The 16,694-nt window shown below is 44.4% G+C and overlaps 1 protein-coding gene across 1 annotated transcript in view; it reads right to left on the bottom strand.

The window, feature by feature from the left end:
* MED13 (mediator complex subunit 13) overlaps nt 1-13,102 on the bottom strand; it is a 109,897-nt gene extending 96,795 nt beyond the window's left edge. Inside the window, exons 1-2 of the mRNA XM_079955362.1 lie at nt 10,408-13,102; nt 8,287-8,521 (exon numbers count right to left, since the gene is read on the bottom strand). Coding sequence (XP_079811488.1) covers nt 8,287-8,521; nt 10,408-10,473 — 301 coding nt within the window. The 5' untranslated portion in view covers nt 10,474-13,102. The remainder of the gene's footprint in view (nt 1-8,286; nt 8,522-10,407) is intronic.
* Between the last annotated feature and the right edge of the window lie 3,592 nt (nt 13,103-16,694).

Genomic DNA, 16,694 nt, shown 5'->3' with positions numbered 1-16,694 from the left:
GGCCCGGGGGCTGGATCCAGTCCAATCGCCTACTAAATCTGGCCCACGGACAGTCCGGGAATCAGCGTGTTTTTACATGAGTAGAATGTGTCCTTTTATTTAAAATGCATCTCTGGGTTATTTATGGAGCATAGGAATTCATTCATTATTATTTTTTCCAAAATATAGTCTGCCCCCCCCAGAAGATCTGAGGGACAGTGGACTGCCCCCCTGCTGAAAAAGTTTGTTGACCCCTGGCCTAAACCATTTCCAAAATCCAGGAATTCAACTACATTATACATGCACACACAATTTTATTTGCATGGTTTATCACTAGCACAGAATATGCACAGTCCTGTTTATCTGTTGGGGTGGGGGGGAGAGAAAGAGAGAGGCAGACACAACCACTATTGCTCCTATCAGGACAGACTGTTGCTATCCTAGCAAGCTGCAAGCAATGGAGATGTCCTACTTTAAGCCCTGCAGGGGAGGAATTACAATAATCGAGCTTCTATTGTCACTGGGGACATGTGTCACTGTTGTGAGGCTGTCATAAGATAAAAATAATACCACAGCCAAGAGCTGGCTGCACAGCTGAAGGGGTAATTTTCATATTACATCTGGTAAATGGTATCAAGATTCTTCACCCAATACCCTGGCTTCAGAAACAAATCCCTTCAAGCCAATGCAGGAAGAAGGCTCTGTGGAGAGCAGGAAAAAAAGAGAAAAAAGAGCAGCAGTTATCCCAGGCTTGATGCCGATAGCCAATGCAGCCAGCTGGCAGAGTCATCCAAGCATTCCCTTCCAGGCAAAATAACAAGGTCCAGGGCCTGAAGAACAAGGAAGCATACAGCTAGATGGCAGAAAACATCACCAATTCTGTACTGTTTGGTTTAAGGAAGATCCAAGAAAACCAACAAAATGATGAGAAGCCTCTTGAAGGAGCCTGCATTCAGTTCCTTCAGTGGCGCTATGCAAGGCAGAATACTTCCAGATCCAAGTAGTATCCTTCAGTCTAGTGATTTTTAAACTAAGTTCCATCAAACCCTGTTTTTCAGTGGTTTATTGAAGAGAAAAATAAGTTGCAGTAGACAAGCTCCTGTGAAAGACAACCTGTCCATTAGTGCAATGTTCTGCTACGTGCAACCATAAACAACTGCCAGATATATTTTAGGGTGCACTTTCAGTTCCCACAGAACAACAACAAGGCCCAAATGGACTGGCTACCTAGCACTACATGCAAACTGGCTATGTACCCTCAGGATCTTTTGCATAACACAAAGGTGTTCTGTGGCAGAAAAGCCAATGTGGAAATGGTTCCCTGGAGGTAGAAAGCTTGAAAACTGCTGCTTTAAATCAATTACTAAAAAGCTCCAGCCAATAGACTTGCACAAAGGGCCATTGCCAAAAACTCTTAATGCATCCAAGGACTTGCAGCCGCAGAAACACCATTTCATGCTCCGAAGCAAAGCCAGAACCCAGTAAGTGTCCAAGAAGGTCTGAGAACGTATAATCATTCCTTTTCATAAGCTTGCCCAATATCATTGCACAACTTTCTAAGAATTTTCACTCAAGTCATTCTCCTCCCTCTCGTGATAAGATGCCCAATACTACATTATACTGCCCACAGTTGTTTTCAGCCAGAGACACATAGCACAGAAGTTTCAGAATTCAGAAAAAATGCATTATATATAATCCATCCACAGTCAAAGCTTTCCAGCTAATGAAGCACGAAACCTAGTCAATTAATTTTAGGAAGTTTCAGTATATTACACATAAAAGGAAATGTGATAATAAAAACGGGCCAGCGAAATAACAGAATTGGTAGTGAACATTTTTTTTTTAATGAACATGTAAATCAAAACATTCAGCAAGTTAACTGAGCCTTAATAAACAGCAAAGGCTCATACTACCAAGGTGGCACAAGAAAAAAGGATCAGCAGAAAAATTCTCTTATGGCTTATCAAGTGTGCAAAACATGTAACAAAGGCTAAACCACAGTATGCAGTGTTGATGTGTATCTGAAGCACAAGCTCGGTTAAATCCCATATAATTGCATGTTCAGCTATAAGAGGGGTCAGCTACTTGAGCAACCCAGCCCAACTTTTCCCCCCTACAGTACCTACTGGGAACAACAAATCTGAGGCTATAGAACCTTGGACCTCACTCTTTACTCCACTCTTAAAAGTGGCCCTCCAAGATAAACAAGCATATATAAGTGTCTGAAAGCAGCTTCTCTCTTTCAGAGGTATCCCAGGTGCCTTCTTAGAAAATGGTGTTGCATAACTCCTTCTGAATGCATTAATATAGAAAACTATGAAAAAGCCCATTGAAGCTAACAGCCAACAGCAACCTTTCACTAGGCTGCAGGTCAGGTATTCCTGAACACAAAGTCAAAAGTCACAAGATTTAAGAGTTATGGACAATGTGGGGAAACCAGTACAAATAAGTGCATTGTATTCCTGCAATGGAATGCACTGACAAGATGGAACATTTATGTAAAAATATAAAAAGAAAGCATTTAGACCAGGGATAGGCAAACTAAGGCCCAGGAGCTGGATGCGGCCCTCCAGGCTCGTAAATCCAGCCAGCAGACCCTGCTGCCCGCTCAGTCAGTCCCCACGCGCTGCGGATGCTGGCGTGGCTTCAGATTGGCTAAAGGAAGCCTTGCTGCCTGCAGCTAAGGCAAAACCGGTGGGGCCATGGATGGAGAAGCCGGCAGGTGAGCGGTGGGTGTGGGCTGCGCCATGGGCCTCGTGACGGGCGCACCGCAGGGCTTCAGCCAGAGTTTGGTACACCTGCTAGCCCCATGCCTGGCACCCGGCTTAGCGCTGCTGCTGATGGCGCGCTCGGCGGCCACACTGGAGCAGCTGGAGGGCGAGCTGCGCATCGCCTGCCTGGCACTCCGTGTGCGCAGCCTGCCCACCAGCCTTTGACAATGGGCCACAGCACGTGGTGCAAGCCAGCTGTTAGCTCTGCGGGGATGGGCCAATGGAGCGGCTGCTGCTCGTCAACAACTCCGGTGAGCAGGCGCCGCCAAGACGCACTCCTGAGCGTGTGCAGAGTGCGTTCCCCCTCCATCTTCAGAGGCAGCTGCAGGACCGGCTTGCAGGGTATTTATATTTTTCAAAATATAGTCCAGCCCCACACAAGGTCTGAGGGACAGTTGACCGGCCCCCTGCTGAAAAAGTTTGCTGGCCCTTGATTTAGACTATTGCTGCAAGATATTGCAAGCAAGACTACGGTCATTATTCTTTGGCAATAATGTCATATTTCAACTTAAAATGTACCACACTTTCGAAGGTTCATTTGCAAAGCTACATTGACCCCTGCAGTCAATCAAACTTGAAAGCTATTGCTCCATTTTTATTAAAAGCTTCCATAACTCATGGATACACACAACAATGGTTCCACTGTGATTCTAGGAATAGGACAATTTACAAGCTTTGTTTCAAAAGGCTAAAATAGATTTCTGGCTCAATGAGATGTTATGACCAGTATCCAAAGGACTGTGCACTCCCATGCATGCATGCATGTGGGGATGATTTTTCAGTTTTCACCACATTCCCCTTTTTGAAGGGCCAATTCCAGCAGGGAGCTGGACCCTCTGGAACTGCATTCCATGAGGGCTAAGAAGCTGCTGCCAGGAAGGAAATTACCGTAGATCCCCCAGCCAGGTATGCAAGCTCACGTCTGTGTCACCCATTCCAAATCAATGAAGGGTTATGGGTTGGTGGTAGAGGACAGGCTTCATATGCAAAAGGTCCCAAACCAAAATCCCTAGCATGTCTAGTTGGATGGACAAAACAGGCTGATACAGTCACACATTCCTACAACTGAATGCTAAAATCTTAGATTACTATCAGTATTTGCATTCCTATGCAACCTTGCAAACAGCCTCTTGTGTGCGTACATCTATCACATAAATATATTAAATCAGATTTGTTTGTTTTGCTGCCTTTCCATTCTTTCAGATGGTGTTCTGAGTAAAATGAAAATTTGAATATCCCCAAAATACAAAAAGTGTCCCGGTAAGAAAGACATCTCCCTTTCCCATCTTGAATGCCTTAATGCACCAAGCTTAAACAGATACTCCTGCAAATCTACTGGCCTTTGCTCGGAAGCAGCCCAGGACAAAAATAGGTTTATGGTCTAAGTTACAGCTCAGCTTTACAGAAGACAGTCTGTGCAAGTTATGACTGAGGTAACTCACAGGGCAAAATAAGGAAGCTATAGATGTACTACCAGAATGCCCAAGTATCTGATCTGCAAGTGACCCTTTTTTGCAAAAGCCTCTCCATTCTAGGACTACTGGCTTTAACCACGTCCTGCTCCCAACTAACTCAAGTACTTAAAACACATCTGCGATTTTTAACAATAAAACCCTTCACTAGTATATAATATGCCACTGTTGGGTTAAGTATTCCTATAGAAAAGTGGTACATATGGAGATTCAATAAAATTATGCTAATAAAACTAGTGCAATTGTTTCAAGTCGACTGGCACCATGGCAACGATAACTGCTTCCCCTCTTTATAATGTACACAGAAAACTAAATGTAGTGTAAATGCTAGCAAACAGAGGTACAAATGAGGAATCTCCCTCTTCAGATCTCCTCTTTGCCTTAGGCAAGCCACTTAAGTTTAGAGTTAATCATAGAGCTGATACACATAGAATTGTAGATTTGGAAACGACCACAAGGGTCATCTACTCCAACCCCCTGCAATGCAGGAATCTTTTGCCCAACATGAGGCTCAAACCCACAACCCTGAGATTAAGAGTCTCATGCTCTACCAACTGAGTTATCTCAAATGAACCATCTGTTTGCACCCAGGAGGTGCCAGGAACAATCCCTGGTACCTCAATTTAAAAAGGAGCAGGGAGCAAGGGACCTTCTGCATGAGAAGCTGGAGAGCTGCTGCTAGCCAGAGTAGGTGATACCAGGTAAAATTGACAAAGAACATGAACTGGTATAAGGCAGCTTCTTGCTTTCTGGCACACACACTCAGACTCAGACTCAGCCACATGAAGAGATTAACTACATTGCAGGGCTGCTGCAAAGATGACTGAAATGCTGTACACGAAGTGCTTTAAGCAAGTGTTAATTGCCATAATCACTTGAAATAAATAAGATATTTGTGAAAGTGGATATAGGCTAGAGCTAGAGGTCTGCATTCTTTTTAGAACATAGAGGACTGTAACTCTTTACTGCCAACATGATCCAGCCAAAGTTGAGGCTTCTCAAGTGCATGTTGAACGAACCCACTGAATCAATGGGGCTTTAAAATATTTGTCATGGTTGCTAGTTCCCTGTAGAACACTCCATAAACAGGCAAAATATTTTAGACCAGGTGCAATTTAGAACCAGAAGCAATTATCCCTTTCATAGCATATTTTCTATATGTCTTGTAATAGAACAGTACAGTACATGATTACATTGTTCTATCATTATTTATATCACATGTTTAGTATTTTCCCAATTTTGTATGTTTAATATTAAATATTAAAAATCAGCCTCAGTGCAGCCACCAAGCACTACAATCTTAAGAGGCATTCCTTAATAAAAACACGCTCCATTCCCCAATACACAAACAGGCAAATTACGAGCGTAAGGAAGGAAATGGGCACTTTTTTCTGGGCACCAAGTTCCACAATGGGTGCCATAACCACAAAAACGCTCCAATCTACCGTATTTTTCGCTCTATAACACGCACCCGACCATAACACGCACGCAGTTTTTAGAGGAGGGAAATCCGTAGGCATGCCACCCATAGGCATTTCCTCCATAACACGCACAGAAATTTCCCCTTACTTTCTAGGAGGAAAAAAGTGAGTGTTACGGTGCAAAAAATACGGTACATCTTCAGTGTCCCAGAGGTACTCAGTTTCATCTGGGTTATGCTTTAGAGCTCAAAAGCAAGCTTAAGATAAAAATACATAATAAAAAAGAAATTGCCAACACAGCTTTATAATTTGGCACTTGCCTGGTTACCTGCAACAGGTAAGACAATGGCTCCCAGATGACCCAAAAGTCCCACTGCTGCCATAGAGATCACTGGCATTTGAAGACAGCACCATCCATTAAGCATTGTTAGTGACACAGTTTCATACAGATCAGCTGCAATCATAAAGATCTCCTTCCTCCCCATCTAGCATGGAGGAAACCACGCAGCACTACATAGTGGTCACTCCTGCAGCTTCACCCTCGATGCCAGTCGTGAGTTGGGACAAGAATGCCAGACAGATGGGAGAGCAAACTGTCAGAAGCATCACCATGAAGCTAGGGGGGAAAGGAGTGATATGGGCAACTACCTACTGAACAGTTATTGCCAAGACTACAACAGTATCATGTCTATATTTAGTGACTATCTCTGCCTGCAGACAGTTTAAACATGACCTGCCATGCGATCTCACATATTTCAAGCGTTCAAAATGGCCTCATGTGTACTCTCACAGTCATCTTTACAACAGCCCTTTCAGGAAGGACACTGCTATTATTCCCATGATCTGATTTAAGAAAAACAACTGTATTTTTATACTACTCAGATGTGCACAGACTTGAGAAAGAAGCTTGTCTGAGGCCACCTAGTGAGTTCATGGCTGAGTCATGATCGGGGACTTCTGATTCACAGCTCAAATGTCCTAGAAACCACACTACACAGAATTTAAACAGGAAGTAGTAGTGTGACAGAAAGGCTGCTTAATGTACCTGAATGACTATTAAGCATTTAGGAATTTTCAATATAGCACAGAGAGTGTGCTAGGTGTACATAAGAGTAAGAGATTATAGTGTTTAAATAGGACATTTAAAGATTTAAGTGCATCTTCAGGCTCATAAAACCAGATTGCTGCCAAGGAAGAGCGGAGAGAGAAAACAGTCCAAACTAGGAATAGTTTTATATAGATGATCCTACTGCAATCAACATGTACTCAAATTTCAAGTGTCAATTCATACTAAAAAAGCATCAGGCTGCTTTATACAGCTAAGTCACAATAGCAGGTCATACTGGTGAGAAGACAATGTGGGTCAGAATCAAGAACAGCATGTAGCAGGTAATTCAGATTTGCCAGCTTCCTCCCCCACTTTAAACCTTTCCTCAAGATCTACTTCTACAAAGCTACCCCAGTCTCAACTTTCAAGAAAACAACAACCCCAACCCACAAAACTGTTGTCATTTTACATACAACCCCCCCCCCCCGGCTTGGAGCAGCATCTCTCGCCATGAACACTCAAAACAGCTGACAAATAAGCATCACACAGCAGCCAATGCGCAAGAATAAGGCTGTACATACACCATATCTTTAAAGCACATTTGAAACACATTTTTTCACTTGTGAATGGTTGCTGGGAATTTTAACTCTGTGAGGACAGTGCCCACAATTCTTTAAGGGGAGGAGTTGCTTTAAATGTATAGTGTGTACACAGCCTAAGTGACACCTGTGGGGTCTATCATATGCCGCCGATTCTGAAACCACCAGTTTAATTGTACACAACTGCCTTATAACATGCTGCCTTTTATCAGGTCAGGCCCATCTAGCACAATACTGTGTATTTTGACTGGAAGTGGTTCTCCAGAATCTCTAGAAGTCCTCAACTACAACTTGATATTTTAACTGGAGATGCTAAGGATTCAACTTGGGACCTTCTACATGCAAAGCATGTGTTCTGCTTCTGAACTATAGTCCCTCCCCATCACCTATACTTCAAGATGGTGGTTTAAAACAGTCAATGCAGCCTCCACATCTAAGCCTCCTTTTCCTAACAAAAGCCAGCTGTACCTCTGGCTTTAGCAACATACCTAACAAAAAATATACCTTACAGAACAAAATTACCTAGACACAGCATGACTTACACCTGCCTCACTATCACAGATGTTTACATTCAACACAAATACTTGTGTTCTATACATTCAAACTTATATTCCACCCACTTTTCCAAATGTGTTAACATATCTTTAGAGAGAGAAAAACAAAGCAATCCCACAAGATGTCCTCCAAGATTTCTCCCACACAATCAGAAGACCAGTTTGCACTTCTGTGTATTTGCTATTTATTTGGCACCACAAGGGCACATGGCATTTTATGGAGTAACATTAGCTGGACAGAAGTCCCTGACCAAAGGAGGTTCCAATATAATAATTATTTCTGAACAGCAGAGTAAAAAAAGTAAGGTGAATAATTGCAATAATGTGTACTTCATCTCTCAATTCTCAATAAATCCAAGCTTATTAGAGCAGCAAACTAGCAAAATTGTATATCTGAAGAATGATACCACCACACAAAGTGTCCAAGACTTCTCTGCCTTACCTGTTAGGTCATGATGAATTAGGTCAGTAAAATTGGGGTCATCGCCCCACCAGAATATCCACAATTCTCTGCGCCCAGGCCTCTGGTCTCTCCGCCACACACTCAAGACGTCAGCTTTGAGGCAACGACTGTAGCTGCTTAGGATAGGGTCTTCTTCGGTCACTGGGAACAGGATTGGTGCAGAAGTTGGACCCTGCCATACGTAGCGTTTCCATTTAATCCCTGTTAAATCGGCCTGAAAGAAAATTGTAACAGGAATTAGACTAGAGGGAACCGGAAGGTTTCATTGTAAAATTGCAGCAGTTACCAAAGACAGATATTTCTATTCACTTCCCAGCAGGTCCTTCTCCCATTTCACTAAACACATATGCATTTTGGACTTTAAAAATGCATTTTCCCTACCACCTCCTTATGACAACTTTCAGTCAATAAGCCAGTGGCAATGACTTCAATCCCTGCTCCATTCAAATCAGTGGGAGCTTTGTTATTCAAACAGAGCATCCTAGGATGTTAGAATATCATAAAATCAAGTGCTTGTTTTGAACTATACCATCACATTTGCAAATCCTGCTGAATCTCCAAATATAGAGAACTCCTGTTTCCTGAGAGAGAATCTACATCTGTTACAAATACAAATAAACACCTCACTAATAACCCTCTCCTTAGCCACTTAGCACTAGAAGCACTGCAACAAAACAACCTAATCATTTTGAAAGGCAGAGGCTTTACTGAAAATACTGACTATCCCCATGGGGAGGGGGGGGAGCCAACAAAGAAAAAAACCATTCCAAACTTTTAATGGATTCCACTACAATTCAAGGAAACTTTCAACAGTTCTTTCTCCACTCCTTTTCCCAGAAAGTTTTTTTTTAATGACCAGCGTTTCAACAGCAGCTGAAGGGGGGGGGGCTAAGAGAAATGGTAGACACTGACACAGGGTTCACTTTCCAGCTGTTGATAAGAGGGTGCTCTTTCCACTCAACACAAAATTCATTTGCTTCCCCAGTATATAGATACAATAAAGGTTCTCCTGGCCTATTTAATTTCAACAAGGAAGGTTCCAGCACCTCTGTCAAGTGACAGAATTTGCAACAGTTGGTGATCTTGGAAAGAGAAATGGAGAAGAGGGAAGACATGCTTTAAAGAGACACTGGCACTCATGAGCAGCAGGCCAGCTCAGCCAGTAACCTGTGATCCTGCAGAGATAGACTGCTTGGATTCCTTACACTCAACTACGCATCAGCACAATAGCTTGGGCATAGATTTTTTTTTTAACTTTCAGGATTAAATAACACCAGCTGGTCGAGTCTGCTGCCAATTTGCATTGAAATAAATCCAGAGTGAGAAAGTGGTCAGCAAAACCCACGCTGGGATCTTAACTGAATGAAGGTTTAACTGAATTCCACGGCAGCAATTAAATAAGGCAAGGTTACAAAACAGTGGAGGGATCCGTTTACTTACACACACACACACTTTAAAAAATAAACAAATAATGTGTAACCTGCGAATAGCAATACAGTGGAACTTCCTCCACCCGGACTTTTGTTGCCAGTTTTAGTAGGGTGACACTTTTAGGGAACTGGGGGGAGAGTGAGGGGAGGATTTCACCAAAGTTAGCTTGGGAAGCAGAAAAAGGAGGGTGGGAGAGAGAAGAGCTAAGCTAAAACTAGGCTGAAATTGAACTGCAATAAAATAGGCATAAGTAATCATGTCACCTACAACAACAGATTAGAGAGAAATCGAAAGTTAGTGGAGAATAGAGGAAGAAAAACAAAAGAGGGTGAAGAATGATTTGGAGAAAAAGCAAGCTGGAGCAGGGGAGTCGTGGGCATAAAGTCTTTGGAGGAAGGGAGGGAGACAGAGAGGGGAATATATATACAGGAGAGCTAGTTGATTCCTGGCAAGGCCTGCTCCAGAAGACTCCTCTAGCAGATGCAATGCTAAAAATGGCTGCTTTGCTTCCATTCCTCTCTCTTCTTCCCTCCCCCCCACTTTCCTTTCCTCTTCCCTCCCCTCTCCTGGCGATCTCGTCTCCCTCCCCCCTCCAACCTTTCCTTGCATGATTATCTCCGGCGATCTGCACACCGCCCCCCCCCCGCTAAAAAAAAAGTAGCCACTTACCAAACAGAATAGGTTGGAATGGCAATCCTCAAGGCTGGCCCCGTTCGGCACGAAGCAGGAACTCATCCTCACAGCCACAACCCACACGCCATTATCCCACAGCCTCCGACAAGAAAGAAAAGAGACAGACAGAGCGAGCGAGCGAGAGACACACACACGCCGACCGAGAGGGGAGGGAGAAACACAACCGAGGGAAAACGGCCCTTTTCCCTCCCCTCTTAAAAAAAAAGAATCATACACACATTGCGGGGAGAGGAGATATCAAGGGGAGGGAGAGCGCACAAGTAAGGCAAAGGAATAAATAACCCGGGGAGGTTAAAAGGAAGAGAGAGGCAATTTAAAAAAAAAAGTGCAAAAGAAAAATCTTCGTGGAGAGGGATCAGTTTTCACAGCCTCCTGGGGAAAAGGCGGCGGCGGGGGAGAAAGATTGGGGGTACTTGATCCAAAGGGATTGCAAAAATAGAAAGATTTACGATCTTCAATCTGCAAGCGCGGGTGGGGTGGGGGCAGAAGGAAGATACACAAATAATCCAGTGGCTGTAGGGTGTGGGGGAAATAATCCAGGAATTTCTCTTGCGCCTTGTCCCCCCCGCCTCGTCACACCGGATTTATAGAGTGAAGAAAAGACCGGGGGGGGGGCGGAGATAGAGAAGAGACGGTGCGAAGTCCTTTCCTCGTTTATTCTCAAGAGTTGGAGATGCAAAAAGGTCGTTTTTGCTTCTATTTCCAAGCCAGAAATAATAATAAAAAAATCAAGCCATTGGAAGGGGAGGAGGAAGGGAAACTTTCTGGTCTCCAGGAGGTGGTGGTTTGTCCCAAGAAGGTGGTGTTATCCTTGACTGGCCAACCTCCCCTTCCCCAAATACAATTTTTCCCTTCTTCCTGCTGGAGGTGGGGGGAAAGGGAGGGGGAAAAGAGTTTAAGCGGAGTCTTCCAAGTTCCCTCAAGAGCTCCAAGGATCCTCCTTTAAAATCCTCAGCATCGAAGTGGAGGGAAACCCAGTCGCGTATTTTCTTCCAGATGGGATTTCCAGTTGCTAAATTTGATTTTTTTGGAAGAGGCCAGGAGTGATGTTGATAATGGAGGGTGGATATGTATATATCTTCTTCCCTATTTTTTTTTTCTTCCTCAAAGAGATGGGCGAAAAACAAGCACACTTTAGGAGGTGATGAGATGAACTTCAAGATGAACTCATCCACACACACACCCCAAAAAGCCCTCTCCCAAACACCCTTTTATTTCTTATGCACAGAGAGGTTCCAAGCAGGAACCACTTAGAGCTGAGTGAGCAAAACCCTTTTCCAAACTGCCTGCCTCCAAAAAGAAAAAATCTTCATCCAAGCACTCAAGTGCAGTGAAGTGTCCTTTTTGCTGCTGATGGGTAAAAAGAGAGGGAAAGGAATGGATGACCTCCTTGTGCCCCCCTCCAAAAAGCCCTTTTAAAAAAACAAAATTAATTCCTCAGGTCAATCCTTCTTGCCAGGAATATTTGCGGATGGCGGTTGGTTGGTTGGTTTTTAAGGGAGTAAAGTAGCAAACCTTTTCCCCACCTTCAAACAGGTATAAGGAACCTCTTTTTCAGCCACTGAAAGGGGAAAGGGAAGAAAAATCAGGGCTATTCCTCCAAAAGTAATTATGATTTTTTTAAAAAAACAATTGAATTATCTTTGAGGGGTTGAGGGTATTAAGAACTGAAAAGTCCCCTTTCCAAAAAAAATGAAGGGAGAGTTATTCCTCAGGTTAATCTTCTAGGCCACAAATATTTGCAGAGAGGATAGATTTTTCTCTTTATGGTAAGCAGCAACTGAAAAGGCTTTTTCTCTTTTTTCTTCTTTCCTTTGGACAAGAAGAGTGTCCCCTTTTCCTTCTTCAGACACTGGAGAAACGAGATGAAGAAGTTGACGGAAGAGCTTTTCCTTTTAAAAAAAAGGTAGTAAAAAGTGTCTATGGGATGAGAAGTGAAATGAAATATTTTTTCCCTCCCTCATAAAGAAATGAAGTCTCCTCTTCTTCCACGTCTTCGAAGAAACTGGAGAGAAAAGAAATGACTTTCCTCTCAGAATATATATATATAGAACGAAGTGTCTGGAGGGAGGCGAAACTTTCTTTTTTTAAAAAAAAAACAAAACCCTTTTAAATATAAATATATAGCGTCGCCACGAGAAACCAAAACTCTCTTCCTTCCCTTCCTTTTTTTTTCTTCCCCCCTTCCAATTTTTGCCGTGGGGGAATTTCCGCTTCTTTTCTTCTTGGGCCCCCACCTCCCCTCAGGAGACGGTGACAGGTGAAGGCGGCCGAAGAAGGGCAGGAGGCGGCGGCGGCGGGGTCGGCTGCTGCCTCACGGGGTCGGCGGCGCGCCACGAGCAGCCCCCTCGGCGATGCCGGCCTCTCTCCTCCTCCTCCTTCTCCTCGCCCTGGTCTCCCTTCCCTCAGCGGTGTCTCTGTCGGCGGCTGCCCAGCCGCGGCATCCTGAGGGCTGGAGTCCCCGCGCCGCCGCCTTCCTCCTCCTCTTCCTCCTCCGTCTCCGCTCGCCTCCTCAGCTGCTCTCGGAGCCCATGACGCCGCCGCTGCCGCTCCAGAAACCGAGGCGCGACGCCGCTTCTCCTTCCCCTCGGCGCCTTTGGCTTCTATTCTCCCTCCCTCCCTCTTCCCTCGCTTCTCTAATGGCGGCCGCAGCAGACGAGCAGCGTCGGGAGGGTAGGAACCTGCCCCTCTCGCTCTCCTCCTCCTCTGGCTCCCGCCGCCATTGGCCGCCCACTTTTCCTTTTTCTTTTTTCAACCCCAGTCCGCCGCCGCTGATTGGCCGCCAGCGCGTCACGTGGAGGGGCTCCCCGGCTGCGGCCCAGCAGCCACTGGCTCCTGGGCGAGAAACCCCGGGCGGTGGAAGGAGCCGGAGGAAGAGGAGGAAGGGGATTGGTCGGAAGCGGAGTGAGAGAGAAAAAGAAGAGACGAGGCGGCGTCCGGCCGCTAGAGGCGCCAGAGAGCGGAGGGGAACCGAAAAGTTTCGGGCGGAGGGTGGCTGTTGAGCAGGCGCCACCTAGTGATGCGGTGGAGACACTGCAAGGGGAGGCTCGAGCAAAGCGGCTGGGAATATTGGCGTTTCGGGAATTTGGGCTTTTTTGGCTTTTCAAATCGCACAGCAAAACAAACAGTTACAGATCTCCCACGCGTAATTGTCGCAGCTTATGACTGCAAAGAAGCGGTAAGCATTAAAATCAGATGAGCAACTATCCGCTCCCGCCCCTCCCAAACCCAGTGAGGGAAGGTGGAGGTCGTGAAATGTCAAGAGAAGTCTTTAGGAAAGTTGGAAATGGAAACCATAAAAACTGATCGGATGCTGTTTGTCCCCCTCTGTTGCTGTTACTACTACTGCACGTCCCCTGCACTGTCCATTATTATTAACATTATTGTCATAATGGTATAATCATCATGATTACAGACAGGAATTGAGCGAGCCTGCTCTTATTAGCAGCAGCAATAGTATTACTACTTTTACATTTTCCCTGCTCCTCCCATCATTATTGTCGTCAACATGATAAACACTTTCTTATATTATTGTCATCCACACCAACATCGTATGATAACTAAATTTGCTTACGTGTTAACAGTAAACACTGAGCAATCCAGACTTCACCAAGTATGCATTTTATCTAAATAAGCACAAGTAATCATTTTTTTATAATTCTATCATTTATATCCCACCTTTCGGGGCATAGCCCACCACAGGTGACTCGTTTTCTGTGGCTGACAATCTTATTATTTTATTTTTATCCGGTACTTCCAAGCTGGTCCAGGGGCAGCAAAACAGCAGTTGTGAGGGACACAGTTGCACCTAAACAGGAAGAGCCTTCCATGCTGGGGGGCAACAGGACCCAAGATGGTTGATATTGAGGGAGGTTATCTTTTAGGCATTTGGGCCCCATGCCATTTAGGGCTTTGCATGCTAGTATTTAACACCTTGAATTGTGACCCATTCCCAACTGCTCAGGTGAGTGGATCAGGTTTATGTTGATATCCCCCCACTCACATCAATTTATGTTGTGAACCTGAGATGTGCAGATGAAGGGTGGTATACAAATTTAATAATAAATAATAATAGTAATAATAATAATAATAATGGAAGTGAGAGCTAGACCATAAAGAAGGCTGATCGCCGAAGAATTTATGCTTTTGAATTATGGTGCTGGAGGAGACTCTTGAGAGTCACATGGACTGCAAGAAGATCAAACCTATCCATTCTTAAGGAAATCAGTCCTGAGTACTCACTGGAAGGACAGATCGTGAAGCTGAGGCTCCAAGACTTTGGCCACCTCATGAGGAGAGAAGACTCCATGGAAAAGACCCTGATGTTGGGAAAGATGCACAAGGAGAAGGGGATGACAGAGGACAAGATGGTTGGACGGACAGTGTAGGACAGTGTTCTTGAAGCTACCAGCATGAGTTTGACCAAACTGCGGGAGGCAGTGGAAGACAGGAGGGCCTGGCGTGCTCAGGTCCAGGGGGTCACGAAGAGTCGGACACGACTAAACAACAGTAATCAATAAGAAATGGGAACCAGCTTTCAATAAAAAATAATCATGTTTAAAAAGCTCTCATTTGATCATCATTCTTGCCAACCTGCTCTGATGGAAAATCTTCATTGGATTTTATTGTTGCTATTATTATTTGGTGGTGGTGGTATTTTAATATTTCAAACAGGACCTGCAACAAATGTGTGGAATATTCCCGTTTTAGGTTTCAGCCAGCCAGCCACGCATGCCCTTTGTCAGGTTTCCGTTCCGTTCCGTTCCATTCCATTCTATCCCCTCACCTCCAACAGAAGTGTAACATTAAATGTAGCAAGCATGCAGCTAGTTCCTTCTTGTTTCTCAGTTTTAGCAACAATGCTGGTGACACTCCATCACCCAAGTTTGCTATTAGAAGGAATCATTAGTGGTAATATTTTAAAAGAAACAGTGTCCAGTGGAGCTTAGGAAAGGAAACAGTTGCTCTGACTGTTTGGGTTTCTGTATCATTAACTTGTCTAAAATAAATTTCAGCACTGTGGTTGGGAGGGGGGGGTTAAAAGTTGCACCTACTAACCTTTCCTCATCTACTGAACTATGGAAGGCACAGGAGCCCTAATAAAAAAAGGCTGGCTGTTAGGGTTTTTATTTAGATCATGTCCGCTGGATATGTTGCTCATTGCTGTTCCCTGCCACCCCCGTGAGCCCATTAAATAAAGTTAATTATGGATATTTTTAATAATCATTTCACTCTATTCCATAAGGGGCAGCCCTGTTAAATCTGTTGTAGCAAACACAGCAAAGAATTGTGTGGCACGATCAAAAGCACATTTCGGCTGCGATCCTATCCATGCTTGCCTGGCAGTAAGTTTCATAGCTCTCTAAAGGTCTTACATCTGAGCAGACGGGCATACAATTGCTGTATTGTGTCAGTGACTTCTGTGGATCAGGGCCCATTTAGATCCACTTAAATCCCATTTAGACAGCCAGTGTGGTGCAGTGGTTAGAAAGTTAGACTAGGACTTCTTTTCATAATCTTTACTCAACCCTGTGAGTATGTCATAATATCAACATAAAGAAGGCATAAGGAGGTTGTAACCAATGCTATTCCTACTCAGAGGAGACCCATTTGCATGAATGGGCATGACAAAGTTAGGCCCACTAATTCCAATGGCTCTTACTTACAGCATAACTTGGTGTAAGCAAACTTCCACTTCTCCCCCAGCTTCCCCCTGATCTGCTGAATCAGAACAGATGTCAATTGGGTTTTCTCTGCTCCGACTCAGCACAAAACAGTGGGTTTTCCTGGGTAAAACGGAAAATGCTCAGACCAGTCTGAAGCTAGGGACAAGCCAAAGTGTGGACGAGCCCTTAGTTGAATACAATGCAAAATATTTACTTGTTTAGATATTTGAGACCCTGATCTTCGAGGGAAGATTTCCAGAACAGCTTACAACACACAACTTTGAAAAGGTGAGAGCAAGACAGACTGGTGAAATTCCAAGTGGTTTCAAGGTGGCTCCTGGAGAACAGCTTCCTGAGGACAGGGATATGGTTAGAACTCAGGGCACAGGGCCATGATGATGATTTGTATACATTTTTCACGTGAAACCACACACACCCCACCCTGTGTTTCAGATCACATATAATTTGGGAACTGTGGCTCACTGGTAGAGCACCTGCTTTGCATGCAGGTCCAGTCCCTGGCATCTCCAGGTATGGCTTGGAAATGCTCCCTGCCTGAAATACTGGAGAGCTGCTGCTAATCAATGCAGCCAATAC

The sequence above is a fragment of the Podarcis cretensis genome (assembly GCF_951804945.1).
Source record: "Podarcis cretensis genome assembly, chromosome: 15".
Classification (NCBI taxonomy): domain Eukaryota; kingdom Metazoa; phylum Chordata; class Lepidosauria; order Squamata; family Lacertidae; genus Podarcis; species Podarcis cretensis.
Note: the sequence above shows the minus strand (reverse complement) of the source record. Positions and strands in the feature narration are given on the sequence as shown.